We start from the raw sequence: 15,593 nt of genomic DNA, 5'->3' as shown, positions 1-15,593 counted from the left end.
CCATTTCTTTGAAAACAGAAATCCTACAAATTACTTAACGGAATTTGGGATGTTTCAAGGATGCTATCAGAAGGAGTACTCAACCCTACACCCAGCTCATCAGATGAGTCCATGTCACATGATCTCTTTTCTTTTCTGCACCTCTGCTTTTGTTCCTTCATAAGCTCCCATTAATATAAGAAAGCTAATTCTAGCTCCCTCATAGAGCTACATCACTATAAAAGAGACTTAGCATTCATATTACTCTGTTTAAAGTGCTCATGGAAATTCAGAAATTTGGTGTGCTTTCGAAGACAGTTACATAATGCCAAAGTATTTTCTCTAATTGATTTGCAGTGTGGATTGATTCATAGGATTTGCAGTGGCAATTTGCAGTTTAATAGGAATGGCAAAATATGTTACCAAAGAAGTATCTACAATGCATATATATGTATGTACAATATGCTTTACATATGTAAGTATGTTTTACACACACATATGTAGAAACTTTCAAATACTTTTTTTTTTTTTTGCTTATCAATAGCATAACACAAGTTCTGTCCCTTCTTAACTTTTTTATTTTTTTTTTCTTTTTCTAGAACACTGCTGTTTGCATTTAATTGGACACAAAAGATGAAGAAGGAGAAGCAGTATATTTGCTGAGGATTGTATCTGCTTGCTGCTGCAGACCTATGTATTGAGGAATTTTTCTGCTCATTCTTGCTTAGGAGTTGATCAGCCCTGTGATCAGACTCCTTTGGAATTTGTCTATCTTTCACCTTGTCATTGCCAGAGGAAATCCTGGTTGGAATGTCACAGGGCATCTCTGCCTGATTACTATGGAAGGCGATAAACTGGCAGTCATTTATTAAAGTTACATCTCACTCACCCCCAGAAAACCATTCTTTAACGTGAACAGAAACCAAGCTCTTGTGAACACTTCTATTGAACATGACTCATGGAGAAGAGCTTGGCTCTGATGTGCACCAGGATTCTATTGTTTTAACTTACCTAGAAGGATTACTAATGCATCAGGCAGCAGAGGGATCAGGTACTGCCGTTGACAAAAATTCTGCTGGGCATAATGAAGAGGATCAGAACTTTAACATTTCTGGTAATGCATTTCCCACCTGTCAAAGTAATGGTCCAGTTCTCAATGCACAGTCCTATCAGGGATCTGGCATGCTGCATCTCAAAAAAGCCAGACTCTTGCAGTCTTCGGAGGACTGGAATGCCGCGAAGCGGAAGAGGCTGTCTGATTCCATCGTAAATTTAAACGTGAAGAAGGAAGCTTTGCTAGCTGGCATGGTTGACAATGTGCCTAAAGGCAAACAAGATAGCACATTACTGGCCTCTTTGCTTCAGTCATTCAGCTCTAGGCTGCAGACCGTTGCTCTGTCGCAACAAATTAGGCAGAGCCTCAAGGAGCAAGGATACACGCTCGGTCATGATTCTTTAAAAGTGGAGAAAGATTTAAGGTGCTATGGTGTTGCATCAAGTCACTTAAAAACTCTGTTGAAGAAAAGTAAAGCTAAAGATCAAAAGCCTGATACCAATCTTCCCGATGTAACTAAAAACCTCATCAGAGACAGGTTCGTGGAGTCACCACATCATGTTGGACAAAGCGGGACAAAGGTCATGAGTGAACCCTTGTCGTGTGCTGCCCGATTGCAGGCCGTCGCAAGCATGGTGGAAAAAAGGGCTAGTCCGGCCACTTCACCCAAACCTAGTGTTGCTTGTAGCCAGTTGGCCTTACTCCTCTCAAGTGAAGCCCATTTGCAGCAGTATTCTCGGGAACATGCTTTAAAAACACAAAATGCAAATCAAGCAGCAAGTGAAAGACTTGCTGCCATGGCCAGATTACAAGAAAACGGCCAGAAGGATGTTGGCAGTTTCCAGCTCTCGAAAGGAATGCCAGGCCATCTCAATGGTCAGGCAAGAACATCGTCGAGCAAACTAATGGCGAGCAAAAATACGGCCTTCCAAAGTCCAATGGGTGTCGTTCCTTCTTCCCCCAAAAATGCAGGCTACAAGAACTCACTGGAAAGAAACAATATCAAACAAGCTGCTAATAACAGTTTGCTACTACATCTTCTTAAAAGCCAGACCATACCAAAGCCAATGAACGGACATCACCATAGTGAGAGAGGAAGCATTTTCGAGGATAGTAGTACACCCACAACTATCGATGAGTACTCCGATAACAACCCTAGTTTTACAGATGACAGCAGTGGCGACGAAAGTTCTTACTCCAACTGTGTTCCCATAGACTTGTCATGCAAACATCGAATTGAGAAACCGGAACCTGACCAGCCTGTTTCTCTGGATAATTTAACTCAGTCCTTGCTCAACACCTGGGATCCCAAAGTCCCCGCCACCGTAGATATCAAAGAAGATCAAGATACCTCAAGGAATTCTAAACTAAATTCACACCAGAAAGTAACCCTTCTTCAGTTGCTCCTTGGCCATAAGAATGAAGAAAACGTAGAAAGAAACAGCAGTCCTCAGGAAGTACCCAGCGATGTGCCCAAGTTCAGTACTCCGAACTACACGAGGACTTCGGTCATCGAAAGCCCCAGTGCAAACAGGACTACCCCGGTGAGCACTCCTCCATTACTCGGCTCCACAAAACCAGAGTCTCCCATCAATCTCTCCCAACACTCTCTGGTCATCAAGTGGAATTCCCCACCATATGCCTGCGGCTCTCAGTCTGAAAAGCCAGCCAGTGCCGCATCCAGCCACTTGATGGACCTGACAAAGAGCAAAGAGTCGCACGGAGAGAAACCCGGGCAGAATGAAGGCGCACAAAACTCCGCAACTTTCAGTGCCAGTAAACTGTTACAGAACTTAGCTCAGTGTGGAATGCAGTCCACCTCAGGAGAAGAGCAGAGACCCAGCAGGCAGCTGCTAAGTGTAAACACAGATAGACCCGTGGGCATGGTTGACAGATTAAACAGTCCTCTGCTCACAAATAAAACAAACGCAGTGGAGGAAAACAAGGCGCTGAGCAGCCAAGCAACAGGTCCCGAATCAGGACTTTCTGGTTCTGAAATAGAAAATCTGCTTGAAAGGCGCACTGTCCTCCAGCTGCTCCTGGGAAACTCCAACAAAGGGAAGAGTGAAAAGAAAGAGAAGATTTCTGTAAGAGACGAAAGTACTCAGGAACACGCAGATAGAGCTTTAAGTGAACAAATACTGATGGTCAAAATCAAATCTGAGCCTTGCGATGACTTACATACTCACAATTCAAATGTGCACTTGACCCATGACGCCAAGGGGGCCCCATTCTTGGGTCCGGCGCCTCCCGTGCAGAGAAGCACAGCTGCCTTACCCGTGTCCGAGGACTTTAAATCGGAGCCCGTTTCGCCTCAGGATTTTTCTTTCTCAAAGAACGGTCTGTTGAGTCGACTGCTAAGACAAAATCAAGAGAGTTACCTGGCGGAAGATCTGGACAACAGTCACAGAAACAGTGAACTGACAATTCTAGAATCAAAGAACCTTTGCATGGTCCCTAAGAAAAGGAAGCTTTATACTGAGCCTTTAGAAAACCCATTTAAGAAGATGAAAAATAACATCGTCGACGCGGCAAACAGTCACAGTGCTGCGGAAGGACTGTATGGGTCCCTGCTTAACCAGCAAGAGCTGAAATTGAGCAAAAATGACCTTGAACTTAAGTACCCTGCCAGTCATGGTGCGGCCAGCGAAAGTGAACATAGGAGTTGGGCCAGGGAGAGCAAAAGCTTCAATGTCCTGAAGCAGCTGCTTCTCTCAGAAAACTGTGTGAGAGATTTGTCCCAGCACAGGAGTAACTCTGTCGTCGAGAGCAAAAAGAAAGGACACAAAAATAACGTGACCAACAGCAAACCTGAATTCAGCATTTCTTCTCTGAACGGACTGATGTACGGTTCCCCTCAGCCCGGCGGCTGCATGGAGAGCAGGACATTTCCGTACCCAGGAGTAGTGAAAGCCCCCATGAGTCCCCCTTTCCCCGAGCACTTGGGCTGTGCAGGGTCTAGACCAGAATCTGGGCTTTTGAACGGGTGTTCCGTGACCGGTGAGAAGGGACCCATTAGGTGGGTTATCACAGATGCGGATAAGAACGAGTATGAGAAAGACTGTCCCAGGCTGACCAAAACTAACCCAATTCTGTATTACATGCTTCAGAAGGGAGGCAGTGCTGTTACCAGTCGAGAAACGCAGGACAAGGACATTTGGAGGGAGCCTGCACCTGCCGAAAGTGTCTCACAGGTTACAGTCAAAGAAGAGTTACTTCCCGCCGCAGAAACTAAAGCTTCTTTCTTTAATCTAAGAAGCCCATATAATAGCCATATGGGGAGTAATGCCTCTCGTCCACACAGCGCCAACGGAGAAGTTTACGGACTTCTGGGAAACGTGCTAACAATAAAAAAAGAATCAGAATAAAACGTACCTGCCATCCAGCTTCGGATCTTTTTAAAACTGCTTAGTATGAACTTGCGATCTGTATAAATAAGAGCATGATTTGAGAAAAGCATGGTATAATTGAAACTTTTTTCATTTTGAAAAGTATTGGTTACTGGTGATGTTTAAATATGCATACTGCTTTTTGCTTTACGTTAGATGTCATGAGGAAACTACTGAACTAGCAACTGGTTGTTTAACACTCTGTATGCATCAGACAACAACTGTGAGTAGCCTATGAATGAAATTCTTTTATAATCAGATAACAGGCATAAATGAAAAATGTAAATCTCCATCCATAGTGGATTAACGCATTTTGCTGCCTTTATTAGGGTACTTTATTTTGCTTTTCAGAAGTCAGCCTGCATAACACATTTGTTTTTAAATCCAAATTGTTAAATAACTCTTGAAATGTTAATTATTGAGTAAAAAAAAAAAAAAACCTAATTCACTTCTCATTATCTGATTCAGAAACAAATTAGAAAAAAAATATGCTTACATTTTTCACTTTTGCTAAAAAAACATATTTATTTTTAACTCTTGGAAGGGGTTTTGTGGTTCCCAATGTGTCTGCCCCACCCCAGTCCTTTTCAATATCCATTTCTTTAAACCTTGTACTACTTAGTAAAAATTGATTTACAATTGATGGGAGTTTGTAGATCCTTCAAAAAAGGCAGATTTCCATTTTTGTATTTTAGCTACTTTACTAAATTAATATTCCTCCTTTTACAGAACTAGGAAAGTTAACCATTTACCTTCAGGTGGTTTCCTGAATCGGTGAATATTTAAGAAGTTGTTTTTAACAGAAGCAAATGGCTTTTCTTTGGACAGTTTTCACCATAAAATTTACTTCTCACCATTTCCGTGGTACCTGTGAGTCTTACGACCAGGGTTCCTTAAAAGCTGGACTCAGACCACCTGCATTAGAATCATCTGGAGCCCTTGTTTTAAAATGCAGATTCCTAGGCAGCATCTCAGATCTACAGATCAAGAAGCTCTGTGAAGTAGACCTGGGAATCTCCCACCTGCATCTTAACACGCTCCCTAGATGTTTCTTCTGCACGCTAAAGTTTGAGAACCATTGCTTACGACTTTTCTCAGAACACAGGATTGTAAAAAAAAAAAAAAAAAGAAAAAAAAAACAACAACTATTTGATGCCTATATTTTCCCCAGTATAGTTGTACATCAACTCAAAATTTGCAGTATTGTAGTTCATATATAACCGTTCTGTCTTTGGAAAATCGGGTTCGAAATACTTTTTACGACAAAAAAAAAAATTGGGAGGAGGGGACAACTTTCATATCTGGCTCAACATCTCAGGAAAATCTGTGATTATTTATGTGTTCTAATGAGTAACATCTACTTAATTAGCCTTAGGGATGGTATAACAGGGCCACTTACCAAACTCAGGTGATTCCAGGATGGTTTGGAAACTTCTCCTGAATACATCCTTAGTTTCTATTAAAATCATTGTCCTAAGATCACTGCTGACAAAGATGAAAACATTTCAAACCCAAGGAAGACACTAAACTCAGATTGACTAAACAGAGGAGTACAAAGGGCACATAGACATGACAGAGTTGTACACGATCACTCCATTGGACCTATTATTTTAAAATTGCAATTAGAAGTAAACATTGCTATTATCTTGGAAGAACTTATTATTGAGCCACATGGGGTTTTGATCTTGAAACAAATCCATATTTTTAAGTTCAGCTTTCATGGTCCACAATTCACTCACCAGGTAATATTTTTGTTTTTAAAAGTGAACCAGGTTTGCAACTGACCTATCAACAAATTATTATATAATCAACTATTAATTAGAAGGAAATCTATTTGAAGTTGTTCTACTTGAAGTTGTTTCTAAGATTTTTATATTAAAAATGGACGTTATTTCCTGATATGAATTAAAACCCTAAATGATTATTTTTTCTCAAAATGGTTTGTAAATAGTTACTGGATATATTATAAAACAATAGTCAGGAGTGAGTAATACGCTACATCATGGAGAGATGAAGGCATACACTTATTCTGAAGTGAAAATCCCACTGGCCAGTGAATATATTCTACTCCATCCCATATCGACTTTGTGACAATCTTATTGTCTACATCATATAAATAAGCTTTTAAGCAAGTCTTTTTTTCCTGCTACGTTATGAAAGGTCTGGAGCCTTAAAGGTATGCTAGAAAAACTGTTGGTATTCCCCTTTGGTTGGGGGAAAATGGGCTTTCACAGGGAGGGAAGTTTAGGTCAGGGGAATGACCATCGAGGGCCAGCATTGCTATGTTTTTGTTCCTTTGGTTGGTTGGTTGGTTTTGTTATTGTTGTCGTCGTTCACAGTTAAAGGAATGAGGATATACAATATGTAGCTAAACATGACCAGAAAAATGATGTTCTGATTTACTAGAGAATGTCCCCAATTTGAATTTAGGGTGATCTTAAAGAACAACAGTGAGAAAAGGCACATATCCATAAATTCACTTTGTTTATGCATTATGTAGATACAAGGATGCACATAGACACATTTTCAAGGACTATTTTAGATATCTAGATAATTTCTTCCCAATGAAGTCATTTGTGAAAGGGTACTACAGCTCTCATTGACAACGGTAAAGTAGCATTACCTGTTTATTCTCTGGTACGTGTTACAGAAGAGTAAACTGGTGAGAGTATATATTTTATATATATATATATATATAATATGTATATATATATATATTGACTTGTTACACGAAGATGTTAAAATCAGTTTTTAAAGGTGATGTAAATAGTGATTTCCTTAATGAAAAATACATATTTTGTATTGTTCTAATGCAACAGAAAAGCCTTTTAATCTCTTTGGTTTCTGTATATTCCATGTATAAGTGTAAATATAATCAGACAGGTTTAAAAATCGTGCATGTATGTATACAGTTGCAAGTCTGGACAAATGTATAGAATAAACCTTTTATTTAAGTGGTAATTACCTGCTGCATGAAAATGCATGGGGGACCCTGTGCATCTGTGCATTTGGCAAAATGTCTTAACAAGTCAGATCAGATGTTCATCCCAACATGACAGTATTCCATTTTTGGATATGACTTCTGTGGTTTAAGCTTTGTGGAAGAATGTGCTTTGAGTCCAAGGGTCTTAAAACTTTTTAAAATCAAGTCAACCACTTTTCAACATGACGAGTTCACACAACTACTTTCATGAATTTTTTAATCCCATTGGAAATGTACTGTTCTACCAGGAGTATCCCAGGATGCTGGAATATAGGCACATTACCGTTGATGAGATGAATTCTGGGGTTTACACAACCAATTTTGATGCGATCTGCTTAGTAATATAATTTGTCATTTTTATTAGAAATTTAATTTCTTCATGTGATGTCATGGAACTGTACATACTGCAGTGTGAATTTTTTTGTTTTGTTTTTTAATCTTTTAGTGTTTACTTCCTGCAGTGAATTTGAATAAATGAGAAAAAAATGCATTGTCTTTGGTTTCAAATGACTGTTATTTTGTGGGCTTTCTCTGGTTTTTAGGTTTTCCATAAATATAAAACTCTCTGGTCATGAAAGTAGCAAGTCTTCAAGGATGCTTTACCCTTCTCAGAAAGAAAGAGAAGGTGGCCAGTGAGTTAATGTATCTAGAGGCAGGGCAATTGAAGTGTAGCTCAAAGAGGCAGGCAGCCTACCTTGCCTTGATTCTGTTGTTTGGTGTGTAACTCAATGATCACTGTAGATTTTCAAAGTGCGGAAGAATTTGTAAAGTGTTCAGAAATAAAGATTTGATAAACATTTGTTTTAAAATAAGATTTTATTGGGTTTTATCCAGTTTTCAATGAGTGTTATGTTCACTTTAAATAAAAAAAAAAAAAAAGGTCAGGGCGCCTGGGTGGCTCAGCCTGTTAAGTGTCCGACTGTTGATTTCAGCTCAGGTAATGATCCTCAGAGTCATGGGATCGAGTTCCCTGTGGGTCTCTCTGCTTGGCCAGGACTCTGCTCCAGATTCTATCCCTCAACCTGTGCCCTTCCCCCTGCCTGCTTGATCTCTCTCTCTCTCTCTCTCTCTCTCTTTCTCTCAAACTACATAAATATTTAAATAAATGTCTTCAACCATCTTCCAAAACAATGTATATACATGTGTGCCCAGGCATCCATATGTAAATATATACTGTATGTATATAGGTAATGACTAGTTGACAATGATAAGCAAAATATGTAATAAGGTAGACCAATTTATTTAGGAAAAAAAACAATTCCTGTGAACCGATGGCTTGGGAACTTTCATTTTTGTGTAAGTATTATTAATGATAATTTAGGAGGAAGACATTTTCCCAAAATGAGTGTCTATTTTCTGGGCACTAAAATAAGTCTCTTACAACAGTGAAAATGTTGCAGCTACTCTTCTAACAGGTCTATAAGCCTTTTCTGAAAAACAACCAAGAAGCAGAAACACATTCAGCTATTCTACATCATCAAAACACTGAAGTTATACTTTGCTATAATGAATAGATACCATCATTAGAAGCATAGCCCTGTTTATTGATTTATATTCTGAAAATGCATAATAAGTGTACTGAGTAATTAATTGCCTAGTAAGGGATTTTTTTTTTTTTTTTTTTTTTAGTTTATTTATTTAATCTCTGCACCAAGCATGGGGCTTGAACTCAACGGCCCCAAGATCAAGAGTCTGCATGCTCTTCCAACTGGGCCAGCCAGGGACCCCAAAGCGATTTTTAAGAAGAGAACTAGTTACTAATTCTTGACTACAAGATAGAGCCCATGACTTAAATATGAAGAGTCTTTAATAATCAGAATATTTTTCTACCACTGATATAACTAAACTGTGTCCTATTTTGGTTTTATATATGTATATATACACTACTAAAGTATACTACTTTATATATACTACTAAAGTATACTACTTTAATATATACATATATTAAAATAGGTTTTAAATGTTTGTTATTAAGCAGGTCACTTTGTGTTTATTCCATGAAGCTAAGAGAGGTATCGAACATGCACCTCATAAGGGCTGGTGGAGGGAGCTATTGGTATCATTTAGCATGAACTATGTTTCTCTCAATGGTTGGTAAAGTAATATTTACAACATTTTAAAGATGCATCTTCCTCGGTAAGTTAAAGACTCCTCTGGAAAACCAGAATTAATGTATTCTTTAGTTTTAGCAGAATAACTGGAAATAAAATCTGAATCTTATAAACTTATAAATAAGCAAGTAAATAAATAAATGAAAACTTCGAAGTCAGTCCTGAGGAAGTGCTGCTGCACTCAAGAGCTCCTCTGAGTGTCTGACGATAACTATATAAACCCGGGTTTTTATTTCATTTTCTTTTTCTTAAAAAAAAAAGCCCGGTTTTTAAAACAGTGTGTTTCTGCAGTCAGAGCAAGAGGATTTTTGAGTCATTCCAAGCAGTCTTACAGCCTTTTCAGTGACTCAGATACCTAGACAAATTCTGTTTTCCAGTCTCTGCTTTTACCAAGTTTCACTGGTAGGTGCTCTAAACTTTGAGAGACGTTTATGACCATTTCGGACTGTTTGTTGTACTCATATTTGCTGATCCAGCATCCCCCCGTGAAATCACTTCTGGAAAAGGAAGTGGCCTCTCTTTTCCTTTTCCCATAGCCTATATTTTTCTAAAACCACCAACTGGACCACAGAGGAGAGCCGAAGTGCGCATACACGGAGATTTTATTTTCTCTTAGCTAATTAACATGAAATAATTTAAGGATACAATAGTTGGTTTTCTTAGAAAACCGCAGGTTTCTCTAAAGACTGAAAGCCTTGCCTGTGGCAGCCATTATAGCTAATCTTACAATCGAACTGAGAATCCTTTTAAGACCGTCAGCACCCCACTGGGTGTGCCAGCCAGCCCGGCTCCATGTGGTAGCGTGCCTTCTGACTTCCGGCCCTGTCTGCGTTTTCCCATTCTTAACTCCTTCTCCCACCAGCTAACACCTTTCTGCCCATCATCAGAGAACATTCCGATGTTCATACCTTCCCAAGAAGAATTCACTATTTAGGGAGCACATCTGCCTTCTTGGCATCAGCGCCTTTCAATCATATAACATTGCCTGAAATACCTCCCTCCTTGGCCCTTTCGTCCCCACCCCCGCTTTATAAACGTATACTTGTCTTTAAAACTGAAGAAATATCACCTCCTCAAAGAAGCCCTTCGTCTGCGATTCCTCTAGGGCAGAGCCCCTTCAGGCCTCTGTAATCCCATAAAGCTTTGTGTGGGCCTCCTTTGTTGCAATCATTAGAGTACTTGCCAACGTGCCTCGTATTCTTCCCAAGGCAAGAAATGTGTCTTCTAAGTCTTACATTTGGTAGCAAGTCCAAATCCTGACACAAAGCAGCTAATTCAATAAAGGTGTACCTCGTCAGAAAAACGAATGAAATAAACAAATACATTTTTTTGCCATACACACACAAAAAATGAAAGGCTGCCTCCCCCCACCCCCCACCAGTCTGCGACATGAACAAAGTGATTTATGTAGGGACGAGTCCATCTCCCTGAAACAATGTCCAGCCTCCTCAGTCACCTCTAGCCCCAGAGCTCGTGATCTCTGGGGTCCAACCCATGTATTCTCCCTTCTGCCTTCTCTAATCCACAGAAATGTGACCTGCTAAGAAATTCCTGATACAAGGAACTGGTTCTTGAAAGCAGAATGGAAATTGGGGGTTTGGCCAGTAAAAGTCTAATAACCTGTTCTACTGTATCTTCCTCCAAATAGCAGGGGGCATCTTAGAAGTTTTGCCTTGTAGCAAAGAAGCTCTCAACCCTTCCAAGCACCGCTCTGCTGAGATAGGCCTGAGGCAAGAATTCATGGTTTTTCCTGCCAGTCATGAATGTGTTTGCACTCTCGAACTCTACAAAATCAAAGCCAGGCAGAACATGTTGTCTTGGGGAGTGTGGTACAAGTAACTCCTTGAGGCTGAGACCCTCACCAGGGAAGGAGCTGGAATTAGCATTAAGCTATTTCCGGTTCTCAAGGCAGTCTGGGTCCCTATGATGTGGAAATGCAAGAAACCAGAGTAACATATGAACTAGGCCACCCAAATTAATATTCATACATCAGAGGGCTTTGATGGTGTCAACTTAGGTATAAGACCAAATCGCCAGGTTTTAAGAGTATTGGAAAAGTAATACATACGTTCAGTGATTTGTTAGGTGCTGAATAAAATGTGTTATACTGATGTGAAAGCAAAAGTTCATCTCCCATGTGTGGAACCGGGCAGATGCATGTAATTTAATTTTATTCAGATATAAAATTAACATAATAAACATTTTAATTTTTAATTATTGCATTTTATTCAGAAAAACTACATTGCCTGTTCCCGGCCCCAAGAGAAGAAATAAGGTCTCAGTTGAAATCATGCTTGTTGTATGTCCAAATGGCCTTAAGGATTAGCAGAAGAGTATTAAAGATGAAGCGATCACACTATACACTCCAGGATTTTCTTTTCCTCCAAATTGTGACTGATAATCATCTGAGAAAGGTTCCAAGAAGCCAGGGTCTTGCAACAGTCAAAGCATAACTTCCTAAAATAATGATGACGTTGATGCCAGTAAGTGAATGGGATCACAGAGAACTTAGAGCTCCTTGTGATCAGCAAGTGAACTCACTCTAGCAGGGATATAGGGTAGAGCATCCTGTTCTTATATTTATCAGATTGCTTTCTCAATCTCTCTCCCTCTCTTTCTAAAATATAATAGATATGTAATGTACAATCACATACTGTGTAATAGACCAATCTGAAGTATTTAATTCAACGATTTTTAGTATACGTATAGTCACTATAATCTCTAGACACATTTTCCTCACCCCCCGCAAAGAAACTCCATTTCTTCCCATTGTGTTAGATTAACTGCTAAATCTAGTTTCTGTCTCTGTAGATTTTTATATATCCTGGACATTTCATTTAAATGGAACCATATATGATCTTTTGTGAATGGCTTCCTTCACTTAGCTTAACATTTTCAAGGTTTATCCATGTTGTTGCATGTATTAGTACAGCAGTATTTTTTTATTGCTGAATAATTTCCCATTTTACACATGCCACATTTTATCTATTTATCAGTTATTGGACAATTGGGTTGTTTTCCTTTTTAGCTATTATGAATAATTTTGCTATGACCTTTGTTGCTGTAGTCACTCTTCAAAAAGAAAATGGACAACCAACTAAAATTTGGTTTGGACATCGCCACATATGCACATCGTTACAGTATAAAGTTAATTGACCATAAATGTGAGGGTTAATTTCTAGACTCTCAATTCTATTCCATTGATTTATATGATTATCCTATGCAGTAACGCACCATCTTGATTACTGTAGCTTTGTGGTCATTTTTGAAGCAAGTATGAGTTCTCCAAATTTGTTCTTCTTTTTCAACATCCTTGAAATTGGCCATCCTTGGTTTTGTACATTTACATATCCGAATTTTAGAGTAAGACTGTCAATTTCTGCAAAAGTGCTTGGTGGAATTTGGATTGCATTCAATTTGTAGATTAGCTTTGGGAGAATATTATCTTAGCAAGCTCAATCCCTCCCAACCATGAACATGGGGTGTGTTTTCATATATTGCTATATTGCAGATTTTAATTTCTCTCAGCACCAGCAACTGAGGATGTTGGCTTGAGCAGGGCCCTCTTGGACGGTCTCTTTCCCCGATCTGATAAACTGTCTGCTTCTTCTGGTGTCACACCCAGCTGTTAGGCTCCACTAATTGCTTGATCCTTGCTCTATTGTTTTTGACAATGCCCTGGGGCATAAATAGCTCCATTGTCTGATCTAATTAAATTTGGGTCCTTTTGCAAGAGTAATTTTTGAAGCCAGTCTTTGAGATTTGTTCTGTTCCCGGGAGGGCTCTTCCTAGCGGTCTTGTGCCCTGGTTCTCTCTGGTAAACAGCTGGTTTATGGCTTAACTTCTTGTTCTCATGGAGCTACCAGCCTCCGATGGGTTCCTCACCTCCACGGTCCTCATTGTTTTCAAGAACTCATGATGATTGAACTTCTTTAACTCCGTTCTAAATGAAAGGAGACTTTCAGAACTCTCTGCCCTTATGGCTTGCCTCTTCCCCTGGGCAAAATTTCTGAGCCATTATTGTTGCATTGCTGGGGCAGAGATAGTGGCCTGCTTCTCTCAGTTAACAGTCTTGCTTTAAAAGCAGCGTGCTGGGGGCGCCTGGGTGGCTCAGTGGTTTAAGCCGCTGCCTTCGGCCCGGGTCGTGATCTCAGGGTCCTGGGATCGAGTCCCACGTCCGGCTCTCTGCTCTGAAGGGAGCCTGCTACCCTCTCACTCTCTCTGCCTGCCTCTCTGCCTACTTGTGATCTCTCTCTGCCAGATAAATAAATAAAAAAATCTTTAAAAAAAAAAAAAAAAAAAGAGGAGTTGGGGAGGGGATCCTCATCTTCTCAGCCATACCCAGCTTGAGAGGAGTTTCCATCCCCTGAACTGTGGCTCAGGAAAAGGTGCAATCCTGGTTCAAATGCCATAGACTCTCACTGTTCTTACCAAGATTTAACAGAGATTTTTCTTATACAAATGTCTTCTTCATTTGCTCACTGCCCTTAGGAAAATTTTCAGAGTATTTTTCAAAAAAAAAAAAAAAGTCATCAGTTTATATTGTTTTGCTTGGGAGTGTGGATCTGTAGGGTGCCTTATGCTCCCACTTTCAAGTATTCCTTCCCACTTACCTTATTTCTAATCACCAAATTATTCAAAGCCACATTCTTCAGAGTCACCTGCTTAAGCAATGTTGAGCTACAGCTTTATATCTGTCCATAAGATGGCACATTTTGGGCACACACTGTTTTTAAAGACTCTTTTCCTCATTCTCATTGTCCATAATTTACCTAAATCCATTCTCTTTTCTCCAAGAATTTCGTTTCTTTCTTTTTTTATTTTTTCATATCCTGCCAGAACAATATTCCTGGCCCATCAAATGTTCCACGGTTGAATTCACCAGACCAACCTCAACACAACAACCTGCCAACACTTTCATATTCAACTTATAATTTAAATGGCTCTTTAGAATTCAGTTCAATAAAATTATTCTTAATTTTCTTTTTTTTTTCCCCTTGCTTAATCTTTTGAGCAGTTTCAGGTTTACAGAATAGATCAGAAGGTATGAGCATTCCCCAATACCAACATACCACACTCCCTCACTCAGTTTCTCTTATTATTAATACCTTGCATTAATACAGTGCATTTTTAGGGGTGCCTGGGTGACTCAGTGGGTCTTAACCTCAAAAAAATCTTTAGGGGGCACCTGGGTGGCTCAGTGGGTTAGGCCTCTGCCTTCAGCTCAGGTCATGATCTCAGGGTCCTGGGATTGAGCCCTACATCGGGCTCTCTGCTCAGCGGGGAGCCTGCTTCCCCCTCTCTCTCTGCCTGCCTCTCTGCCTACTTGATCTCTGCCTGTCAAATGAATAAATAAAAAATCTTAAAAAAAAAAACAGTGCATTTTTACAACTGGTGAACTAATATTGATATATTCTTAATTGTAGTTCATAGTCTCTGTTGGAGTTCACTCTTTCTATTATACCTTCTATGGGTTTTGACAAAAATGTAATGACATGAACCCGCTGTAATAGCAATATACAGAACAGTTTCACTATCTTAAACATTCACTATGCCCCACCTATTCGCTCCCTCATCCACCTTTGCTTCTATCCCCTTTTTTCCCCCGCCCCTGGCAACCAATGATCACTTTACTGTCTCCATGGTTTTGTCTTTTCCAGAATGTTGTAAAATCAGAATCACACAGTATATAGCCTCTATGGATTGGCTTCTTTCACTTAGCAATATGCATTGAAGTTTCCTTTTATGTCTTTTTTGCAGTTTGACAGCTCATTTCTTTTTATCGTTGAATAATATTCAATGTTGTACGTATATATCACCATTGCTTATCCAGTTACCTACTGAAGGGCATCATGGGTGCTTCCAAAGTTTTAATAGTTACGCATAAAGCTGCTATAAACATCAATACACAGGTGTTTGTGTGCACTTAAAGTTCTCTTTCTTTTGTTTTTGGTATGTGTTTCAGAGATAGAGCTTATCTTCCAGTGATTTAAATTTCCCACCGTTCCTGTGCACCAGTAGGGCTTAATGGTCAATTCCAAGCCCATCGATTTCATTGGCTTTATCAGTTGGCTCGG

At 39.6% G+C, this 15,593-nt stretch overlaps 1 protein-coding gene across 3 annotated transcripts in view; it reads left to right on the top strand.

Moving 5' to 3' along the window:
- The window catches only part of NRIP1 (nuclear receptor interacting protein 1), a 99,720-nt gene extending 91,825 nt beyond the window's left edge, over positions 1–7,895 (top strand). For all 3 annotated transcript variants that reach the window (XM_046001758.1, XM_046001756.1, XM_046001757.1), the window contains one exon: positions 579–7,895. In XM_046001758.1, the coding sequence (XP_045857714.1) occupies positions 931–4,401 (3,471 nt within the window). In that variant the 5' untranslated portion in view covers positions 579–930 and the 3' untranslated portion in view covers positions 4,402–7,895. The remainder of the gene's footprint in view (positions 1–578) is intronic.
- The last annotated feature ends 7,698 nt before the right edge of the window (positions 7,896–15,593 follow it).

This window comes from Meles meles, chromosome 4 (assembly GCF_922984935.1).
Source record: "Meles meles chromosome 4, mMelMel3.1 paternal haplotype, whole genome shotgun sequence".
Taxonomy (NCBI): domain Eukaryota; kingdom Metazoa; phylum Chordata; class Mammalia; order Carnivora; family Mustelidae; genus Meles; species Meles meles.
The sequence above is the reverse complement of the archived record's forward strand: the minus strand, read 5'-3'. Positions and strand labels throughout refer to the sequence as shown.